Source organism: Theropithecus gelada, chromosome 5 (assembly GCF_003255815.1).
Source record: "Theropithecus gelada isolate Dixy chromosome 5, Tgel_1.0, whole genome shotgun sequence".
NCBI classification, from domain to species: Eukaryota; Metazoa; Chordata; class Mammalia; order Primates; family Cercopithecidae; genus Theropithecus; species Theropithecus gelada.
Genome location: NC_037672.1, coordinates 38,861,996 through 38,884,809, shown reverse-complemented (window position 1 = coordinate 38,884,809; position 22,814 = coordinate 38,861,996). Strand labels below are relative to the sequence as shown.

Genomic DNA, 22,814 nt, shown 5'->3' with positions numbered 1-22,814 from the left:
GTTCTATCGCCCCAGCTGGAGTGCAGTGGTGCAATGCACTGCAGCCTTGGCCCCTGCAAGTTCAGTGATTGTCCCACCTCAGCCTCCTGGGTAGCTGGGTGTGCACCACCATGCCCAGCTAATTGTTAACAAAATTTTTTTTTTTTAAGAGATGCGGTTGCCCAGTTCCGTTACCCAGAACCCCAAAGAGCTGGGATTGTAAGTGTGAGTCACTTTGACCAGCTCATAGTCAGTTTTAGAACAGTTATCATCTCAAAATGAAATCTCTGTGTCCATTAGATATTATCCTCATATTCCTCACCACAGTCCTAAGGAATCACTAATCTACTTTTTGTCTATGTACATTTCCCCAATCTGGACATTTCATATAAATAGAATCATAAGCAAGTGGTCTCTTGTGGCTGACTTATTTCAGTTAGCATAACATTTTGCCCAGTCATACCGTCAGTACTTCTTTTTTTTTTTTTTTTGGAGATAGGTTCTTGCTCTTTCATCAATGCTAAAATGTAGTGGCCCCATCTGGGTTCACCGAAGCCTTGACCTCCCGCGTTCAAGCAGTCTTCCCACCTCAGCTTCCTGAGTAGCTAGGACTATGGACATGTGCCACCACACCTGGCTATCTTCTTTTTTTGGTGTTTTTTGTAGAGATAGGGTTTTACCCTGTTGTCCAGTCTCAAAATCCTGGGCTCAGGTGATCCTCTGGCCTTGGCCTCCCAAAGTACTGTGATTATAGGTGTGAGCCACCACACCTGGCCTTTATTATACTTTTTATGGCCAGATAATACTGTGGTATATAGGTGTAGCAAATTTTGTTTATCCATTTGTTTAGTTGATAATAAATGGGGTTGGGCTGGGTGCAGTGGCTCACATCTCTAATTCCAGCACTTTGGGAGGCCAAGGTGGGCAGATAACCTGGGTCAATAATTCAAGACCAGCCTGGCCAACATGGTGAAACCCCGTCTCCACTAAAAATAAAAAAACTATCCAGGCATGGTGGCACATGCCTGTAATCCCAGCTACTAAGGAGGTTGAGGCAGGAGAATTGCTTGAAGCCAGGAGGCGAGGTTGCAGTAAGCTGAGATGGCGCCACTGCACTCCAGCCTGGGTAACAGAGTAAGACTTGGTCTAAAAAAAAAAAGGTTGAGCGTGCATGGTGGCTCACACCTGTAATCCAGCACTCTGAGAGGCTGAGGCAGGTAGATCACGAGGTCAGGAGTTCAAGACCAGCCTGGCCAAGATAGTGAAACCCCATCTCTACTAAAAATACAACAATTAGCCGGGTCTGGTGGTAGGCGCCTATAATCCCAACTACTGGGAAGGCTGAGGCAGAGAATTGCTTGAACCTGGGAGGCGGAGGTTGCAGTAATGCAGTGAGCCAAGGTCGCACCATTGCACTCCAGCCTGGGCAACAGAGCAAGACTCCATCTCAAAAAAAAAGGTTGATTCACCTTTTGGCTATTGTGAATAAACATTCTTGTGCAAATTTCTCTGTTTCTTTTCTTTTCTTTTTTTTTGAGAGAGAGTGTCTTGCTCTGTTGCCCACCTCCTGAGCTTAAGGAATCCTCCTGCCTCACTCTTTCAAGTAGCTGATACTACTGGTACGTGCCACCATACCCAGCTAATTTTTAAATCTTTAGTAGAGATGGGGTCTTGCAGTGTTGCCCAGGCTAGTCTTGCATTCCTGGTCTCAAGGCATCCTCCCTCTTTGTCTTTCCAAAGTGCTAGGGTCATGGGAGTGAGCCACCATTCCTGGCTTACGTGCAAATTTTTGTGTGGACATTGCCATTATTTGGATATGGTTTGTCCTCATCAAAACTCATGTTGAAGTTTGGTTCTCATTGTAGCAGTGTTGGGAATTGGGGCCTACTGGGAGGTGTTCCATCATGGGGCCAGTCCCTCATGAATAGATAATGCCATCTTGTGAGAGTGAGTTCTCATTCTTCTGGGACTGGATTAGTTACCCAAAGAGTGGGTTCTTCTAAAGCAAGCTTGGTCCAACTCACAGCCCATAGGTCACATGTGACCCAGGACAGCTTTGAATGTGGCACAACACACATTCATAAACTTTCTTAAAACATTATGAATCTGTTGTGCAATTTTTTTTGTTTGTTTTAAGGTTATTAGCTGTCATTAGTGTTAGTGTGTTTTATGTGTGGTCCAAGACAATTCTTCCAGTGTGGTCCAGGGAAGACAAAGGATTGGACACTCCTGTTATAAAGCAAGTTTACTCCCTCATGTTTGTTTCATGTTTCCTCTCTCACTCTCTTTTTTTCCCCCTTTCAGACAGTCTCTTTCTGTTACCCAGACTGGAGTGCAGTGGCATGATCTTGGCTCACTGCAGCCTCTGCCTCCTGGTTCAAATGATCTGCCTCAGCCTCCCGAGTAGCTGGGAGTACAGGCACCATGCCAGGCTAATTTTTCGTATTTTTAGAAGAGATAGGGTTTTGCAATGTTGGCTAGGCTGGTCTTGAGCTCTTGACCTCAAGTGGTCCACCAGCATCACCCTCCCAAGTTGCTGGGATTACAGGCGTGAACCACCATGCCTGGTTATGTTTGTTTAATTTCTTTGTCAGATTTTTCATTCCAAGTATATAGAAATAGGATTTTTTAAAAATATATTTTAATTAATTTTTTTCCCCAATAGAGATAGGGTCTTCCTGTGTTGCCCAGGCTGATCTCAAACTCGTGGGCCTGAAGTAATTCCTCTCACCTCATCCCCTCACAGTGCTGGTTTTACAGGTGTGAGCCACCACTTCCAGCCTATAGTAATCCTTTATGATGAGTTTTATTTATTTCTTTTTTTTTTCCGAGACACAGTCTCACTGCAACGCCCAGGCTGGAGTGCAATAGTGTAGTCTTGGCTCATTGCAACCCACACCTCCCGGGTTGAAGTGATTCTCCTGCCTCAGCTTCCGAAGTAGCTGGGATTACAGGTGCCTGACTAATTTTTTGTATTTTTAGTAGAGATGGGGTTTCTCTATTGCCCAGGCTGGTCTCTAACTCCTGACCTCAAGTGATCCACCTGTCTTGGCCTCCCAAAGTGCTGGGATTACAGGCATGAGCCACCACGCCTGGCCAATGGGTTTTATTTCTATAAGGTAATTAGTAACTCTTCTATTTGCTTTCTGAATCTAGTAATTTAGTCTTTTTTTCTTGGTCAGTCTAGCTGAAAAGTCATCAATTTTGTTGATGTTTTCAAAGAACCAGCTTTTTGTTGCCCTTTCTCTAGCTGCCATCAAGTTCTTCTGGGTGTTAATATTTTTGGCAACTGATACAGGAAGGCGGTGCCCATTTCTGCTTCTCTGCCACTGTCTACTTTTTCCCACCACCCCCTTTTCATCGTGCCTATAGGGGAATTTCCCTATACTTACTGTTGATTTTCCTCTAACTCTCACTGCTTCAGTGCCGTAATTAATTCCATCTGTCTTTTTCCCACATATGTACACTTGTCGGCTTGAATCTCTTTTCCTTTCCTTTTTTTCTTTCTTTCTTTTTTTTTTTTTTTGAGATGGAGAGATAGAGTCTCACTCCATCACCCAGGCTGGAGTGCAGTGATGCAATCTCAGCTCACTGTAACCTCCACCTTCTGGGTTCAAGTGATTCTCCTGCCTCAACCTCCCGAGTATATGGGATTACAGGTACCTGCCACCATACCCAGCTAATTTTTGTGTTTTTAGTAGAGACGAGGTTTCGCCTTCTTGGCCAGGCTGGTCTCAAACTCCTGACCTCAAGTGATCCACCTTCCACAGCCTCCCAAAGTGCTAGGGTTACAGGGGTGAGCCACTGTGCCTGTCCTCCTTTTTTTCTTTCAACTCTTAATCCATTTAACCTTAGAAAAACTGCTGTGTTTTATTTTATTTTTGAGCAAAAATACCTTACATAATGTTTGATCATTTTAAGTATAAGGCAAACGATTTACCTTTATGAAGGAAAAGGAAAGCCAGGGTACTTGACATTCAATTAATGGATTAAGAGATCTATTAAGTTGCTAGATGCTCCCATCTAAATTTTCTTTTTTTTTTTTTTTTTTTTTTGAGACGGAGTCTCGCTCTGCCGCCCAGGCTGGAGTGCAGTGGCCGGATCTCAGCTCACTGCAAGCTCCGCCTCCCGGGTTCACGCCATTCTCCTGCCTCAGCCTCCCGAGTAGCTGGAACTACAGGCGCCCGCCACTGCGCCCGGCTAGTTTTTTGTATTTTTTAGTAGAGACGGGGTTTCACCGTGTTAGCCAGGATGGTCTCGATCTCCTGACCTTGTGATCCGCCCGTCTCGGCCTCCCAAAGTGCTGGGATTACAGGCTTGAGCCACCGCGCCCGGCCTAAATTTTCTACTGTAGTCTTCATCAAACTAAATTGTGACAAAGTGGGCTTTTTGAGTTTGCCTGGGAACATAATCACTTAGTAGTTATAACTAATACAGTACAGTTTTTATAGTATAATGTGTGTATTTCAGTAGTCATTTGAGTAAGCATTCCTCTTTCTATATATAACATATAGGATGGCCGGGCACGGTGGCTCAAGCCTGTAATCCCAGCACTTTGGGAGGCCGAGGTGGGTGGATCACGAGATCAGGAGATCAAGACCATCCTGGCTAACATGGTAAAACCCCATCTCTACTAAAAAAATACAAAAAAAAAAAAAACTAGCCGGGCGTGGTGGCGGGCGCCTGTAGTCCCAGCTACTCGGAGGCTGAGGCGGGAGAATGGCGTGAACCCAGGAGGCGGAGCTTGCAGTGAGCCGAGATCGCGCCACTGCACTCCAGCCTGGGTGACACAGCGAGACTCCGTCTCAAAATATATATATATATATATATATAGGTAAGAGTACTAAGTAGTGATTGACTAGCTACATTGCCTGCATTTAAATTTTTATGCCCTTGCACAACTTACTTGGCCTGTTTCCTTATCTTTTAAACAGGGGTATTAGTAATAATGCTTCTCATAGGTATCATTGTATTACATAAGTTAATAGTGTATTTAAATTATTTGAAATGTACCTCACACATCGCAGGAACACAATACATGTTAGCTATTAGTACTATTGCAAGTAGTTCCTATAAAAAAAATAGGCTTTAAGAATTGAGAATTCGTAAAGAAAAGAAAATGGAAATAGTTTGTGTTGTAAAGAAAAAAAGAATAGAGAATTTATTATATGAGGATCAAAGTATAGAATGATTGGTTTGTGTCATATTGTCTTCACTCACTTTATTCTTCCATCTCACAAATACCTGAAGATTAGAGAGCATCTGAGGTTATGTTAAAACCAAGTCTCAAAGCCTTTGAACCCGCCATGCATGTGTCAAACTCTCAGCCTTTTTAAAATTTTGTTTTTTTGAGATGGAGTTTCACCCTTGTTGCCTGGGCTGGAGTGTAATGGCGCGATCTTGGCTCACCGCAACCTCCGCCTCCTGAGTTCAAGCGATTCTCCTTCCTCAGCCTCTGAGTAGCTGGGATTACAGGCATGTGCCACCAAGCCTGGCCAAGTTTTTGTATTTTTAGTAGAGACAGGGTTTCTCCATGTTGGTTAGGCTGGTCTCAAACTTCTGACCTCAGGTGATCCACCCACCTCGGCCTCCCAGAGTGCTGGGATTACAGGCGTGAGCCACCGTGCCGGGCCAAACTCTCAGCCTTTAAGGGTACTCAATGTTTTAGGACCTTATGAATTTCCCTTGAGGCTAAAAATAACTTCTATGATGCTCTGTTATAGTCAGTGTCCTGGTAATTTTTAAGAATCTTATTTGTGGGTTATCTGGAAGGCAGAAATAAATGTAGTAAACCCTTTTTACCTACATTAGAAACCTTCCATAATGATTAATAGTGTATTTTGTAGTATGTGCTTGTTAAATGGTTTAGGTCCGATAGAATGGATCTTTTTTTTTTTTTTTTTTTTTTTTTGATACGGAGTCTCACTGTCCCCCAGGCTGGAGTGCAATGATATGATTTCGGCTCACTGGTTCAAGTGATTCTTGTGCCTCAGCCTCCCAAGTTACTGGGATTACAAGTGCACACCACCACACCTGGCTAATGTTTTTTTTTGTTTTGTTTTGTTTTTTTGTTTTTTTTGTAGAGATGGGATTTCACCGTGTTGGCCAGGCCGGTCTCAGACTCCTGACCTCAAGTGATCTGCCCACCCCGGCCTCCCATAGTGCTGGGATTACAGGCGTGAGTCATTGCACCTGGCCAGATGTATCTTTAAAAGAGAATTGGGTTTGGAGTTCAGATAGAAGCTAGTAAAATGTGTGGCATCTAATTTTTCTGCACCACACAATTTAGGTATGAAATAATAACCTTGTCTTATTAAGTAATGCTAACCTTTACTAAATATATTAGTAATAAATTATATATTCAAGTAATTTATGCTGGTTTATTAGAAAAATGCCAAATGCGAGTTTTGGAGGCATTTCTGTTCTCAGGCTTGGTCAATCACTGAAATCTAGAACGTGTAAAAAATGTACTAATAAATTTCATTCCTTCAGAAAACATCTTGTACATATATCTTAGTATGTAAGGCAGATGTGGAATATGTAAAACACAGCCCCCATCCTTTAGGAGATCCTTTAGGAGTTCACTGCAGCCTTGAACTTCTGGCCTCAAATGATCCTCCCACTTAAGCCTCCCAAAGTGCTGGGATTAGTGTCTTGAGAAGGCATAATATGCTGTAAAACAATTGCTTCATAATTGGTACAGTGTTTCCAGTACAAAGGAGTCAGTGATCCCTTCAGAAGAGGAAGTTGACTGGGCGTAGTGACTCAAACCTGAAGTCCTAGCACATTGGGAGGCCTTGGCAGGTGGATCGCTTGAGCCCAGGAGTCCAAGACTAGTCTGGGCAACATGGCAAAACCCTTCTCTACAAAAGATACAAAAATTAGGTGAGTGTGGTGGTGCATGACTTTAGTCTGAGCTACTCTGGAGGCTGAGAGCTTAAGGCTGTAGTGACCTGTGATTATGCCACTGCACTCTAGCCTACGTGACTGAGTGAGACCCTGTCTCAAGAAAAAATGGAATTTGGGCAAAAACATTAAGGATGGGTAAGAATTTAGTAAAAGCATATGTTTGGGTAGGGTGGCTTGTATTGAGGAGCAGAAGCAATTCTAGGACATATCACATATTTTAAAAAGTGTCAAACTCTATGAGCTTTCTTTTTTCTGTGTAAAGCTGTAAAGAGGCTCAAGATATTTTTGGAAGATAATGAATTAACCCAGTTTGACTACAGTGGAGAGTTGACATTACATAATGTTTTATAATTATATATAAACATATACATATGTGTAAGTATACACATGGAAAAGGCAAACAAAATTATAAAATTGATTATGATGTTTAAAATGTCGTAAGGAATTCGGCAATAGGAAATCACTGTTTGGGGATAACATTAATTTAGGAGCACTGTGTTTGGTTTTAAAATCTAAAGAGACTCAAGTTGGGTATGATGCAGTAAGGGCCTAAACTAGGCATTTTGGCAGTGGAATCTAAATGTTACCAACTTTATTCAGTATGAAACTAGCTCGCTGTTTTTGTTGTTGCTGAGATGGGGTCTTGCTCTGTGGTTCAAGCTGGAGCAGCAGTGGTGCAATTATAGTTCACTGCAGCCTTAAACTCCTGGCCTCAAGAGCTCCTCCCTCCTCAGCCTCCCAAAGTGCTGGGGTTACAGACATGAGCCACCACTCCTGCCTGTGAGGTTTTCTTAAAAGGAATTTACAATCTAGGTGCAATGAAAAGGCATAATAATGATGTGATAAACTTGGTCAGTAAGCCACTTGAACTTTGAGCCTTAGGCCCAAAAGTTGCTCTAATGTGCTAAACTCCAATATCAGTTTGTGTGTATTCAATTCTAACGGCTTTATGCATTAACTGTGCTCCTGCACCACCTGCCTTAAGTGTTCACCTTGAATGTGTATTAAATAAATAAAAGGGCTATGTTAGAAATAATGGTACAAAATAGAAAAGGAAGCTGCAAAGAGGCACATGTTGGCAAATAGGTTGTTCATTCTCAGTCTGAGCTGGCAGTCCATGTATATGCTTAGTGAGTAAACTGCCATTTTAATATAACAATTAGATGGCCTGTTTAATTCAGAACTCAACATTGTCTTTACACCTGACAGGTGAATTTTTGTTGTTGAAAGATTGGTGTACATGTAAAGTTTTCTGGGATAATAGTTTCATTAATTCAAAAAACACTGAGTACTTACTCTGTATGAGGCACATTTTTTATAGACTCTAGGACTACACAAACAAATTTTAAATCTATTGCCTTCACAGAACTTAAAAGTCTAGTACAGGAAAGACAGAGTAAGCAAGTAAAATGTAAGAAAAGTGAAGAAAAGTAAAACTAAGAAGAGAAACAGTGCTTTTACAGCATATGAGTTAAAATGGTGTCCTTGCAAGTATTAGATTGGCAATACTGAAACCTGGGTTTTAGTTTTCAGTTCTAGACCTACCATTAACTCATTATGTTTCTTCAGTTAATATCTCTAGGCTGAGCATAGTGGCTCATGCCTGTAATTTCAGGACTTTGGGAGGCCAAGATGGGTGGATTGCTTGAGCCCAGGAGTTTGAGTCAGCCTGGGCAACATGATGAAATCCTGTCTCTACAAAAATAAAAACAAGCAAAAAGACACTAAAAATTAGCCAGGCATAGTGGCGCATGCCTGTAGCCTCAGCTACTCGGGAGGCTGAAGTGGGAGGATTGCTTGAGCCCTGGAGGTGAAGGCTGCAGTGAGTCCTGTTCACACCTCTGCACTCCAGCTTGGGTGACAAAGCAAGACCTTGTCTCCAAAAAATTAAAGTAAAATAAAAATCTGTAGGGCTGTTTCTTCCTTTGTCTCCTCTTCCTCCTCCTCTCTATTTTTATGTGAAGGAGTTCACATTTCTGAAGCCCCTACATTATCTAAAAGGTCATTAGATTAACTGCTTTAAAGAGAACCTGAGATTCTTACGTATCTAAAATTCTTACATATCTTTAGATTCCTATATATCTGAAATGTAACATAAAAGGTGCATAAAACAAATGCAGTTTGGTAAATAACCACAAAGTGAATATATGAATAAATAGAATATCATCAGCACCCCCAGAAGTTGTGTGTTCCCCTCAGTTGTAAGCTTCTTCCTTCATACGTAATTCCTCCATTACCATGTTAATGCAGTCTCCTTGGTTTTCTGATATTTTCACTATATATCTCTAAAAATAATAGGTTCTTTTTTTCTTTTCTTTTTTCTTCCAGACAGGGTCTCGTTCTGTCACCCAGGCTGGAGTGCAGTGGCATGATCTTGGCTCACTGCAACCTCCACCTCCCGGGCACAAGTGATTCTCTCACTTCAGCCTTCCAAGTAGCTGAGATTACAGGCACCCGCCACCATGCCCAGCTAAATTTTGTATTTTTTTTTTTTTTTTTTTTTTGAGACGAAGTCTGGCTCTGTCTCCCAGGCTGGAGTGCAGTGGCGCGATGTCGACTCACTGCAACCTCCGCCTCCCGGGTTCACACCATTCTCCTGCCTCAGCCTCCCGAGTAGCTGTAACTACAGGCGCCCGCCATCATGCCCGGCTAATTTTTTGTATTTTTAGTGGAAACGGAGTTTCACCGCGTTCACCAGGATGGTCTCGATCTCTTGACCTTGTGATCTGCCTGCCTCGGCCTCCCAAACTGCTGGGATTACAGGCATGAGCCACTGCACCCGGCCTAAATTTTGTATTTTTAGTACAGATGGGGTTTCACCATGTTAGCCAGGCTCATCTCAAACTCCTGACTTCAAGTGATTCTCCTGCCCTGGCCTCCCAAAGTGCTGGGATTGCAGGCGTGAGACACTGCTCCTGGCCAGTTTCATTGTTTTCTAGTTTTATTTATTTTTCACTCTATTTAGACAGAGTCTCTGTTGCCCAGGCCAGAGTACACTGGTACAACCATAGCTCAATTTAAATATATCCAAATTATTGTACAGTAGTTGACTATACCTTAATAAAGCTATTTTTTGTTTGTTTATTTTTGATTTTTTTTTTGGAAATGAAGTCTTGTTTTGTTGTCCAGGCTGGAATGCAGTGGTGCAATTTCAGCTCACTGCAACCTCCGCCTCCTGGGTTCAAGCGATTCTCCTGCTTCAGTGACCCGAGTATCTGGGATTTCTGCAGGCGTGTGCTACCATGCCTGACTAATTGTTGTATTTTTAGTAGAGAAGGGTTTCAGCATGTTGGCCAGGCTACTCTCCAACTCCTGACCTCAAGTGATCTACCTGCCTTGGCTTCCCATAGTGCTGGAATTAAGGCATGAGCCATCTCACCCAGCCCCAATAAAGCTATTAAAAAATTTGTTTTTAATTTTTTTTTTTTGAGAAAGGATCTCACTGTGTCGCCCAGGCTGGACTGCAGTGGTGTGATCAGAGCTCATTACAGCCTCACCCTCCCAGGTTCAAGCGATCCTCCTGCCTCATTCTCCCAAGTAGCTGGTACTACAGGTGCATGTCACCATGCACACCTAGCTTTTATTTATTATTATTAGTAGAGATGAGGTCTTGTTATGTTGCCCAGGTTGGTCTCCAACACTTGGGCTCAAGCAGTTTTCCTGCCTCGACCTCCCAAAGTGTGATTACAGGCATGAGCCACTGTACAATGTACAACCATAGCTCAGCCATAGCCTTGATCTGGGCTCAAGCCATCTTCTTGCCTCAGCCTCCCAAGTAGCTGGGGCTATAGGCATTGGCCAACATGAATGACTTTTTTCTAGTTTTACTTTTTCAATTTTATATGGCTAGAATCATACTAGATTCCTTGTATTACTGTGTCTTCAGTGTTATGTTTGAGTTTCATGTTATTGCTTTTTTTTTTTTTTTTTTTAAGATGGAGTCTCGCTCTGTCGCCAGGCTGAAGTGCAGTGGTGCGATCTCGGCTCACTGCAACCTCAGACTCCCTGGTTCAAGCAATTCTCCTGCCTCAGCCTCCTGAGTAGCTGGGATTACAGGCATGTGCCACCATGCCCAGCTAATTTTTGTATTTTTACTAGAGATGGGGTTTCACCATGTTGGCCAGGATGGTCTTGATCTCCTGATCTCGTAATCCATCTGCCTCAGCCTCCCAAAGTGCTGGGATTACAGGCATGAGCTACTGTGCCCGGCCTAACTATATAGTATTTCATTATACACTTTAATCAGTCTTCTGTTGACATTTTTCACTTGTAGATTTTTGGCTTTTACAAACCACATTGCTGTTGTTAAAATAAAAACTTTAGACATATTATTTTTGAGACGGAGTCTTGCTCTGTCACCTAGGCTGGAGTATAATGGCGCGATCTTGGCTCACTGCAACCTCTGCCTCCCAGGTTCAAGCAATTCTTCTGCCTCAGCCTCCCGAGTAGCTGGGATTACGGGCACCTGCCACCATGCCTGGCTAAGTTTTGTATTTTTAGTAGAGACAGGTTTTCACCATGTTGGCCAGGCTGGTCTCAAACTCCTGACCTCAGGTGATCCACCCACCTCGACCTCCCAAAGTGCTGGGATTACAGGCGTGAGCCACCGTGCCTGGCCCAGGCACATTAAATTTAACAGAATTTAATTGAGCAAAGAATAATTTACAAACTGGGCAGCCCCCTCCAAACTTGAGTGGGTTCAGAACAGTTCCAGAGCTGCCAAGTGGTCGGATAACATTTATGGACAGAAAAAGGAAAGTGATATACGGAAAACGAAAGTGAGGTACAGAAATAGCTGAATTGGTTACAACTCAGCGTTTGCCTTATTTGATCACGGTTTGAACAATTGGCCACCCATGATTGGCCACAATTCGGTGTGATTGGTAGGAAAGTAGGTTACAGTCTTTTTACAGTCTGGTTAGGTACAGCTCACTATGTATGGAGAATCCTTTAGGCTGAATTTATGCAAGGAGGCAACTTTAGGCTAAACTTAACACTCCAATCATCCTTGTATACATACTCTAACTGCTTTAGGGCACCACCAGAGGTGAAATTGTTGAATCATTGGTCATGCATGTCTTCTGATTAACTGAAAGCACCAAAGTGGTTGTGCCAACTTACATTTCAATTAAAAAGTGAGTGAGAGTTCTCATTTGCTATGTTGGACTTACAAAAAGTTCATTTGGCCGGACACAGTAACTCACACCACTTTGGGAAGTCAAGGCAGGAGAATCGCCCGAGGTCAAAATTTGGAGACCAGCCTAGGCAACATAACAAGACCCCATCTCTGCGAATAGTAATAAATAAAAATCAGCTGCACATAGTGACATTCGTCTGTGGTCCCAGCTACTCAGGAGACTGAGGCAGGAGGATCCCTTGAGCCAGGGAGGTTGAGGCTGTTGTAAGCACTGATCACACCACTGCAGTCCAGCCTGGGCAACAGAGTGAGAACCTTTCTCAAAAAATAAAATTAGAAAAAAAATTTTAATAGCTATATTGGGGTATAATTGAATTACTGTACAATAATTTGGACATATTTAAATTATATGACATAATAGTCTATCTGATCTTTGTTCTGATTCTTGGCACAGAGCCTCAAAAACCCTTGGAACTTCCCAAGTGAGAGTATCTTTGTTACGCTAATGAGGCAGCTTCTGGCAGTGCCGCTAGATAACTTCAGGATGGGGCTGGTCACTTAAATTAGAGGATTGGAACTTTCTCCCAGGAGGAGAGGGAGGCTGGAGATTGAGTTCAGTCTTGATTTTATCATTCATGCCTATGTCGTAAAGCCCAATGAATCCTGTGAACACTAAAGCTCAGGGGAGGTTACTGGTTGGTGAACACAGTGATATGCTGGGAGGATGACACGTCCGGATTCCACGAGAAGAGGGCATGAAGCTCTGTGTCCCCATCCCATCCACACACCCCTCTTCACCCCCAAGACTTTGGCTTATGTATCTCTTCAGTTTGACTATTCTTACGTTATATACTTTTCTTCCACCTTGTTATTTTCTGTTTCTTTTTCCTTCTAGCTCACAGCACCTGGTATTCCCCAGTGGTCTACCATCCAAGATCGAGCCTGCTCAATCCTGTTTAGGCTTCCAAGTATTTCCTTTATAATAAAACTGTGACAGTAAACATAGTGCTTTCAGGCTGGGTGCAGTGGCTCACACCTGTAATCCCAGCACTTTGGGAGGCCAAGGTGGGCAGATCACCTGAGGGCAGGAGTTCGAGACCCACCTGGCCAACATGACGTAACCCCATCTCTACTAAAAATACAAAAAAATTAGCCAGACATAGTGGTATTCACCCAGCTATTAGGGCAGGCTGAGGCATGAGAATCACTTGAACCTAGGAGACGGAGGTTGTAATGAGCTGAGATTGTGCCACTGCGCTCTAGCCTGGGTGACAGTAAAACTGCGTCTCGAATAAATAAATAAATAATAAATAAAAATATAGTGCTTTCCTTGAGTTGTGAGTTATTCTAGCAAATTTTTAAACCTATGTGTGTGTGTATGTATACATACATACATACATACCACAACAGAGAAAATCTTTGCAACTTTTGGTTAGGTAATGATTTCTTAGGTAGAACACACAAAGCACAAACCATAAAAGAAAATAGTTGATAAAGTTAGATTACATTAATTAATCCTTCATCAATTAAATTTTTCTATGCTGTTAAAGACAAGCCTCAGACTGCGAGAAAATATTTGCAATACACATATCTGATAAAGGATTGGTACCCAGAATATATGACAGCTGAAAACACATAAGGAAAAAAGAAATTTGGAGAGGCATATCACCAAGAAAATGTAGAGTAGATGGCAAATACGTGAAGAGATGCTTAATTTTGAGTTAATTTGTCTCAAAAAACATTTATAGAGTGCTGGAATGTAAATATTCAGTAAATGTTAATCATTATTAATAGTATTGGTGTTAGTGTTTCTTTTCTATCAATATTATACAAATCTAGCTGTGGGCAAAATACTTTGATTTTTTCCTGCTCGTTTTTTCAAAGACAAAAAGAAATACTGAGACCACAATAGATAAATAGCCAGAGGGTATTAAAACACAATCCACAGGAAAAAACCTCAGACATACCAAGAAATTGTTTCTCATAAGTGTATGATAAATTAGATGAGGTAAGAAGAGATTAGTCTACAAAGAGCCAATAGCATTTAAAAAGGCCCAAAGGGCACAGGGGATTCTGACGTGTTTAAGGATCTGAGAAAATCAGAGTCATGTTTCAAATACCAGTCAAGCTTTAGTTATGTTATTTTAAGCAGACAGGGAACTTGGTATTTAAAAAGTGATTTGGAATTGCTGGAAGAGCACCCTTAATTCAGGCTTACAGGACTAGACTCCCAGAACACTTCATATAGCTGGCCCACAAGAAGAGCTGAATCATTCGCTCTAATCAGAAAGGGGAGGAAATCAGGAAGCCACCCTGGAGCTCTTAAGTAGGGACACACTTTTAGCCGTAATCCAGTGATTAGGAAGTCACCATTGGTATAATTTGCTACAGAGCCTCACGCAGTTTAATAGATTCGTACCAGCACAAAATGGGTGATTCTTCCCTCTGTCTTCACAGTACTAACACCCAGTCAGTAGAAAGCTGCTGTGTATGTGCATGCCCACACACACACACACACACACACACACACACCACCTCACGCCATACTTGCCATATGACAACAGCAGAAACTACACCACCACCTCTTCTGAACTTTCACCTTCCAAATCTTGAATAAGTGCCTCTGATGGGCTATACCAGAATTACGACTTCAACTCCATTGCAAGGGAATCCAGGAAATGTAGTTTTTAGCCTCAGTACAGCACATTAAAAATGTGCACAGAACGACATATTTAAAAAAAGGGAAGAATGAATGGAATTTCATTTGTGTTCCTGTGTGGTAAAGCAAAATCTAGTGGCTTAAAGGGACCACAAAGTCTATTCACAGAATTGTAAGAAACAATTATTCAATAGACTTTGTGGTCCTTCTTCTCCATGTGGTGCCTGCTGGGCTCACTTTTTTTTTTTTTTTTTTAACAGTTTATTTTAATTTAATAACAATCTGGGAAGTCTCCATCAGCTGTTCCAGTGCAATATCAAGTGCAATTGGGAATTCAGAAATCTCAGTGGAACTGTTAGTGTAGCGAACCTTGTAGGTAAAATATATGTATACTTTAACTCTTACTTTTCTAGAGATAGCGTTTTGTTCTGTCACCAGGCTGGAATGCATTGGCATGATCCTAGTTCACTGCACCCTAGAACTTCTGGGCTCAAGCAGTCATCTTGTGTCAGCCTCCCAAGTAGCTGAGATTATAAGTGCAAGCCACCATTCTTGATAATACATACATACTTTTGATAGCACACAGGAACAGATCTCTCTAAAATTGCCCTCAATGATTTCATTCTCAGCAAACTGATCTGGGTCACTCAACATGTTTTGGTTTTGATTTTGAAACAGAGTTTTGCTTTTGTCACCCAGGCTGGAGTACAATGGCACGATCTTGGCTTATTGCAATCTCTGCCTGCCAGATTCAAGCGATACTCTTGCCTCATCATCCCGAGTAGCTGGGACTACAGGCACCCACCACCATACCTGGCTAATTTTTGTATTTTTGGTTGAGACAGGGTTTCACCATGTTGGTCAAGATGGTCTCGAACTCCTGACCTCATGTGATCCACCCACCTCAGCCTCCCAAAGTGCTGGGATTATAGGCATAAGCCACTGTGCTCAGCTTCAACATGGCTTTTGATTGTTCCTCATGTTAGTGCATGTTCTCTCTCTCTCTCTCTTTTTTTTTTTTGAAATGGAGTCTTGCTCTTGTAGCCCAGGCTGGAGTGCAGTGGCGTGATCTCAGCTTACTGCAACCTCCGCCTCCTGGGTTCAAGTGATTCTCCTGCCCCAGCCTCCTGAGTAGCTAGGATTACAGGCGCGCACCACCAGGCCTGGCTAATTTTTTTATTTTTAGTAGAGATGGGGTTTCACCATATTGGCCAGGCTGGTCTCGAACTCCTGACCTCATGATCTGCCTGCCTCAGCCTCCCAAAGTGCTGGGATTACAGGTGTGACTCACCGTGCTTAGCACTGCATGTTCTCTTTTTATAATAAATTCATGACCATCGGAAGATACCAGTTTGACATACATGGCATCAGGACCTTCACAGCCACCACAGGTTTTCTCCCCTTCATTGTGTGTATTTATGAAGCTCACTTTGCTTCTACAGGGCCACTCTTGTGGCTAAATTTAGATGACAACTCAATTAGGTCACCTTAGTTCTCTTCCACGTAGTCTATGTGATATACACAGCCTCTGTTTTTTGAATAGTCTGGGATTCCTAATAGCATGGTGGGTACATTCCCATAGGGGCGTTGCAGTCTCAATGTACAAATGCTTATCAGGCCTGTTCTTGCATCAGGCTGACTAATGTCTCTTTGGTCAAAATAAGTCACCTGGACTGGGCACGGAGGCTCATGCCTGTAATTCCAGCATTTGGGAAGGCTGAGGCAGGTGGATCACCTGAGGTCGGGAGGTTGACGACCAGCCTGGCCAACGTGGTGAAATCCTGTCTCTACTAAAAACGCAAAAATTAGCCAGACGTGGTGGCAAGTACCTGTAGTTCCCAGCTACTCAGGAGGCTGAGGCAGGAGAATCTCTTGAACCTGGGAGGCAGAGATTGCAGTGAACCAAGATCATGCCACTTCAGTTTAGCCTGGGCGACAAAGCAAGACTCTTTCTTTAAAAAAAAAAAAAAAAAGTCACATGGCCAAATCCAGAGTCATTGTGGGAGAAGACTATACAAGGTATATATATGAGAAGGCATTGTATCATATAGCTCCAAGATAGCCCTGAATGATCCTTATTTCCTTGTATTTACTCCGTACAACACTGAACAGGGCTGACCTGAGTAACCAACAGGCTGTGGTAGAAGTGACAATGTATGCTTTTCAAGGTTAGATCATAAAAGACTGCCACTTCAGATTTGCTCTCTTGGATCTCGCACCAGGGGAAAACCAACTAACTGCCTTTTCACTCAAGCTGTCAAGAAAGGCCCATGTAGTGAGGAACCGAGGCCTTTCAACAACAGCCAGTGTCAACTTAGAACCGTAAGAATGAGTTACCTTCAAAACACACCCTCCATGCCCAGTCAAGCCTTCAGATAACTGCAGCCTTGACCAGGTACAGCCTCTTGAGAGATTCCAGGCCCACACAACTTAGCTAAGCCACTTTCCAATTCTTCAACTACATATGATAAATGTTATTGTTTTAAGGCACTGAGTTTTGGGATAGTTTATTAGATAGCAATAATTTAAAAATATTTTTTAGCCTGGGCAACATATGGCAAAATCCCATCTCTACAAACACACAAAAGAAGTACAAAACTTAGCCAGGTGCGGTGGTGTGTGCCTGTAGTACCAACAGCTCAGGGGGCTGAGGTGGAAGGATCTCTTGAACCTGGGAGGTAGAGGTTGCAGTGAGCTGAGATTGTGCTACTGTCCAGCCCGGGCGGCAGAGCCAGACCTTTGTCTTGAACTCCTGGGCTCAAGCAGTCCTCCTGACTTGGCCTCCCAAAGTGCTAGGATTACAGGTGTGAGCCACCACACCCAGCCCTTCTCTATCTTTTGCTTCACAAACCCTGGTTCTAGTTTATTTGGATTTATCTAATTTCTCCAGATGGAAATATAGATGATGGATTTTTCATTCTTTCTTTTGTAAAATACACATTTAAGATTATAAATTTTCTTTAAGTACAGTGGTAAGTGCATCTTATGAGTTTTGGTAGTTCATATTTACATTATAATTCAGTTCAAAATATTTTCTTATTTCCATTATGATTCCTTCTTTTATCAGTCATACTTTCCTAACTATTTAAGGAAGAAATAAAACCAGCCTTACTAGCACACTTTTGATATACTGCAATAGAAAAAAAGAGGGATTACTGCTTATTTTGTTTCAAGCCAGTATAATTTAGTACTAAAACCTGATACGGTTGTCTTTAGAAGTTATAAGCCAGTTTCTTTCATATAATTACAAGTAAATAGAAATAATGTAATAGCAAATAAAATATAATACATAAAGTGTTATGACCAAGTTTATTAAGTGTTAATTCACAAGGCCCCATGATAGGTTGTCTGCAAACTGAGGAGCAAGGAGAGCCAGTCCAAGTCCCAAAACGGAAGAACTTGGAGTCTGATGTTTGAGGGCAGGAAGCATCCAGCACGGGAGAAATATGTAGGCTGGGAAGCTAGTCCCGCTTTCCCTTTTCACGTTTTTCTGCCTACTTTATATTTACTGGAAGCTGATTAGATTGTGCTCACCAGCTTAAGGTGGACCTGCCTTCCCCAGCCCGCTGACTCAAATGTAATCTCTTTTGGCAACACTCACACAGGAACACCCAGGATTAGTACTTTGTATCCTTCAATCCAATCAAGTTGACACTCAGTTTAAGACACACAGATTAAGTAAACTATGATTTATAATTAGAGAATAATTTTTAAGGTCTGGGGAAATTATTGTGATTTGGTATATAAAGAATTATAGTTATTTGCATAATTACAGAGAAAACAGGCCAGCATAAAGTACACAAAAATGTGAATAGTAGTTTCTGGAGTTGATAAATTATGGATTTTTCTTTTATTATTTTTTTCATGATTCTTTGCATTTTATGATTCCAAGGTGTGTGTTGGTTAAATTTATAACCATAAATAACAACAGGTTAATTATACTTAAATATTTTAATTAGAAATACAACTGCATTAAAATTATTCTAAAATGCCTTTTTTTTTTTTTTTTTTTTTTTTAAAGACAGTGTCTCTGTCACCTGGTCTGGAGTGCAGTGGTATGATCTTGGGGCACTGCAATCTCCGCCTCCTGAGCTCAAGGGATTCTCCCATCTCAGCCTCCCATGCAGCTGGGACTACAGACACATGCTACCATACCCAGCTAATTTTTGTATTTTTTGTAGAGACAGGGTCTTGCCATGTTGTCCAGCCTGGAAAATGACTTTTTATTGTGAAATGTAAAAGTCATTAAAGCATGCAATGAAATAGCAATTTTAAGGAGCCTAAACAATGCACCTTTAATCATAAAATATAAAAGAAACATAGTCAATGATGTTGCCAAATATCAAATGAATATTATTGTCCACATGGGGCCAGGGACTACCTGGGCTAGATTTAAAATGAGTAATAAGAGGCTTAAGTTCTTCATAAATGAGGTGCTAGTTCAGATAATGTGTCTAAGAAGTTGATACTTGTTTATGGGTTTTTTAGACTAGCTGTTTCATGCTTGTGTTCTTTTCTGAAATTCTTAAATGAAGATTTATAAAAAGTTGACTGAATTGTCTGGTGGCCACTGATTGCTAATGGAAATGACTTTTTAAAAAAAATTACATCCTCCACTGATTTCTAAATGCCAGGAGTTGATTATTTTGTGTTTTTGTACATTTTTACAGATGGTAGTGAAAACTTTTATGGATATGGATCAGGACTCAGAAGATGAAAAACAGCAGTATCTCCCACTAGCCTTGCATCTTGCATCTGAATTCTTCCTCAGGAACCCCAATAAAGATGTGCGTCTCCTTGTAGCATGTTGTTTGGCTGATATCTTTCGTATCTATGCCCCGGAAGCTCCATATACTTCCCATGATAAACTTAAGGTAAATACAGTCTTTTTCATTTTATTATATTTTTCATTCACCGCTGTTCAGAAGGTATACTTTTATTTTTATATTTTACCTTTATGAACATAGGTTTCATATTAGTCTCTTCATCTTAAGAATATATCATAAGTTGCAAAATTATTCATTCAGTTAGTATTTCCACAAATAACTGGGTTAGTTGGTTGTTTGATTTGAAGCATAGAAAGGTGTAGTTCAGAACTAGTCCCTGTGTGCTCAAATCCAATTTTCGGGTTAATACCAGAATTTACATATTCATATGACTATTTTCCCCTATAAGTTATTCAGCATGCAAAACTATAGCTCATCTTGGTCATTCTGCCTTTGTTCAAGTGTTTGTGGAACTCATATTGATCTCTTGAGGAGATTTTGTATTTTGAATAATTTTATTCTTGGCAAATTTTAATCCTGTAGGCTGCTTTCTTTAAAAATAGTCCTAAAATTATTTTGTATTATATTGATACTACTGTGAGTTAAAACTTCTAAAGAAAGCTTATTAAGAAATGAAAGACTATCATGAAACATAGTACCATTGGACTAGTCTTTTGCCTTTTTACGCACTCAACTTCGTAGTCATACATCAACTTCAAAACATTGGCTAAAAATTACTGTTTACTTGCAGGAAATAGTAATGGAAATACTCATATCCAACTCCTTAAAATGAAGATAGTTTTTGCCACTATGCAAGGTGGAGATAGTAAAGTGAAAGCACGATAGTAGAAGAAAATATAATGAGATACAGAGCCCGTGGTCCTCTCTGAAAGAGAAAGCCTAAAGATTTGTGGTGTATTTTTGCTTCTAGAGAGTATAATTTTATTTGATTGGATCTTTTGAATCATTTTGAATAATAGACTAGGCCAATCCCAAGACATTCATCTAAAGGAGAATTTTCTTTTATTGTAGTTTGTACACAAATAATAAATTTACATACTATTAGTGTGTTGTGAAAGAAAAGTATTTGTGTCTAATATGTTTTATTTTTTTTAACAGGACATATTTTTGTTTATTACCAGACAGTTAAAAGGTTTGGAGGATACGAAGAGTCCACAGTTTAATAGATACTTTTATTTATTAGAGGTAAAAAACCAAAAACTTTAATAACTGTTATATTATTTCACATGATAGAAAATTCTTCATGTTAACTTTGTAATGTAAAATGAGTCTTTTTGTTTTGTTCAAAGCCTATAATGTCTTTTACATTTCATAAGGAAAATATTATTTTATTTTTCTTCCTATCCTGAAGAGATAAAGTATATTCTGATGGAAAAACTGTAGATTATTTGAAGCTATGCCTTTTGTTTGTATCTTTCTATTTTTATTATTTTCTATTCTAGAAACAGATTTTTTAACTGCTTCTTAAATTTTGTGTGTAAATATATCTACCAACTTAAAAATATTGAGTATTTTTCAGTTTGAGAAAATTGATGCCATCAGGTATATATCTTTTTCAAGTCAGAATATGTGATTAATTTAACACTTAAAATTTTATATGTTGAGTCTTTATAGACTTTAATATGTTTCTAACTAAAAATTAATTTTTACTGAATTTTTATTATATAACTATTCTGTTTATATATGTATAATTCAATAATTATTTTTATTTATTTAAGAATTTAGCTTGGGTTAAATCATATAACATCTGCTTTGAATTGGAAGATTGCAATGAAATTTTTATTCAGCTTTTTAGGACTCTCTTCTCAGTGATCAAGTAAGTTATTTTTCAAGCATTTCTGCTTGTCTCTTTTTCTTGATTTATATATTCAGATGTTGTATACTCTACATCTACACTAAGATATTTCAGAGTTATAAGGAATTGTTTTCCTTAGAAAACTTAACATGAAGGGGAAAGTAAAAATTCTGTTGTCCGAACACTGCCTTTGACCACCTACTACCATTTTAAATTATGCTATCAGTTTACTGGTTGGCCCTTCAGTGCCCCAGTCTGTCCTGGAGGCTGTGGACCAGTAGAGAAGTATAAAGTGGTGCTCTTGTTTTGAAGGAACTTAGTATCTAATAGAGGCAACCACATATGGTTGTAAAGCAAATCCTCTGAAACCTTACATTAATACAATGAAGTATTAAGTTATGAGGTAGAAATTATGCATATTGTATGTACCATTAGTGCTGGGAGACATAATAGCTCAGTCTTTAAGCTCACTAACTTTGACAACTTCATATTCTAGACCTAGAAAAAAAGTCTTAAACATTGCCTAAATTGGCCTTCTCTTTATAGAAGTAGGGAAACTAATCCAGAGCCAGGAAGTGTAGTGGCTTGCCCGAGGACCAGTTGCTGAACACGAGGCTCAAATTCTGATTTTAGCCCATGTTTTTTGGTTTGTGAGTTTTTTTGTTTTTGTTTGGTTTGTTTTTTTTGTGTGTGGGTTTTTTGTTGTTGTTGTTGTTGTTTTCTTCTGTGTGGGTTGTTTTGTTTTGTTTTTTTGAGACAGTGTTTTGCTCTGTGTCACCCATGCTGGAGTGCAGTGGTTCCATCTTGGCTCACTGCAACTTCCACCTCCCGGGTTCAAGCAATCCTCCTGCCTCAGCCTCCTGAGTAGCTGGGACTACAGGTGTGTGCCACCACACCCGGCTAATTTTTGTATTTTTAGTAGAGACAGAGTTTCGCCCTGTTGACCAGGCTGGTCTCAAACTTTTGACCTCAAGTGATCCACCCACCTCAGCCTCCCAAAGTGCTCGGTTTACAGGTGTGAGCTCCTATGCCCAGCCTGGTTTGTTTTTTGTATAGTAAATCAAGTACTGCTATGAGATGTGTTCTAGAGCATTACATTATATATAAACATATCTCACATAAGTTTTCTAGTAGTCACATTAATAGAAAATAAAAACAAGTGAAATTCATTTTGATAATATATTTTATATATTCCACTGTATCCGAAAGTATTTTCATTCCAACATGTGGCCCTCGTCATGTTTCACATGTTCACCAGCCATATGTGGCAAATGGCTTGCATATTGAACAGCACATTTCCAGAGTTTTCTGGAGATTTTTATGAATGCTGTATCGTATTTTCTTTTTCCTTAGATGGAATGGTAGGATTAGACATGATCCTGAAACAAACAGGAAAGGATCACTCCAGCTTGGCATAGGATAGAAGCTTGTAGAAAGACAGCATGAGAAAAAACTTCCTGTGGCATTTGACTAGCAGTAAGCCTTTAAAGTAAATGATAGAACATATAAACCTTACCTTTGTGTTTGTTAGCTTTTGCTGCATTACAA

At 40.5% G+C, this 22,814-nt stretch overlaps 1 protein-coding gene and 1 pseudogene across 1 annotated transcript in view; one reads left to right on the top strand and one right to left on the bottom strand.

Moving 5' to 3' along the window:
* Positions 1–22,814, top strand: part of PDS5A (PDS5 cohesin associated factor A) — a 169,578-nt gene that overhangs the window by 37,472 nt on the left and 109,292 nt on the right. The window contains exons 3-5 of the mRNA XM_025385282.1: positions 19,355–19,558; positions 20,570–20,656; positions 21,190–21,287. Of these exons, the coding sequence (XP_025241067.1) occupies positions 19,355–19,558; positions 20,570–20,656; positions 21,190–21,287 (389 nt within the window). The remainder of the gene's footprint in view (positions 1–19,354; positions 19,559–20,569; positions 20,657–21,189; positions 21,288–22,814) is intronic.
* LOC112625143 lies at positions 14,946–16,047 on the bottom strand (annotated as a pseudogene).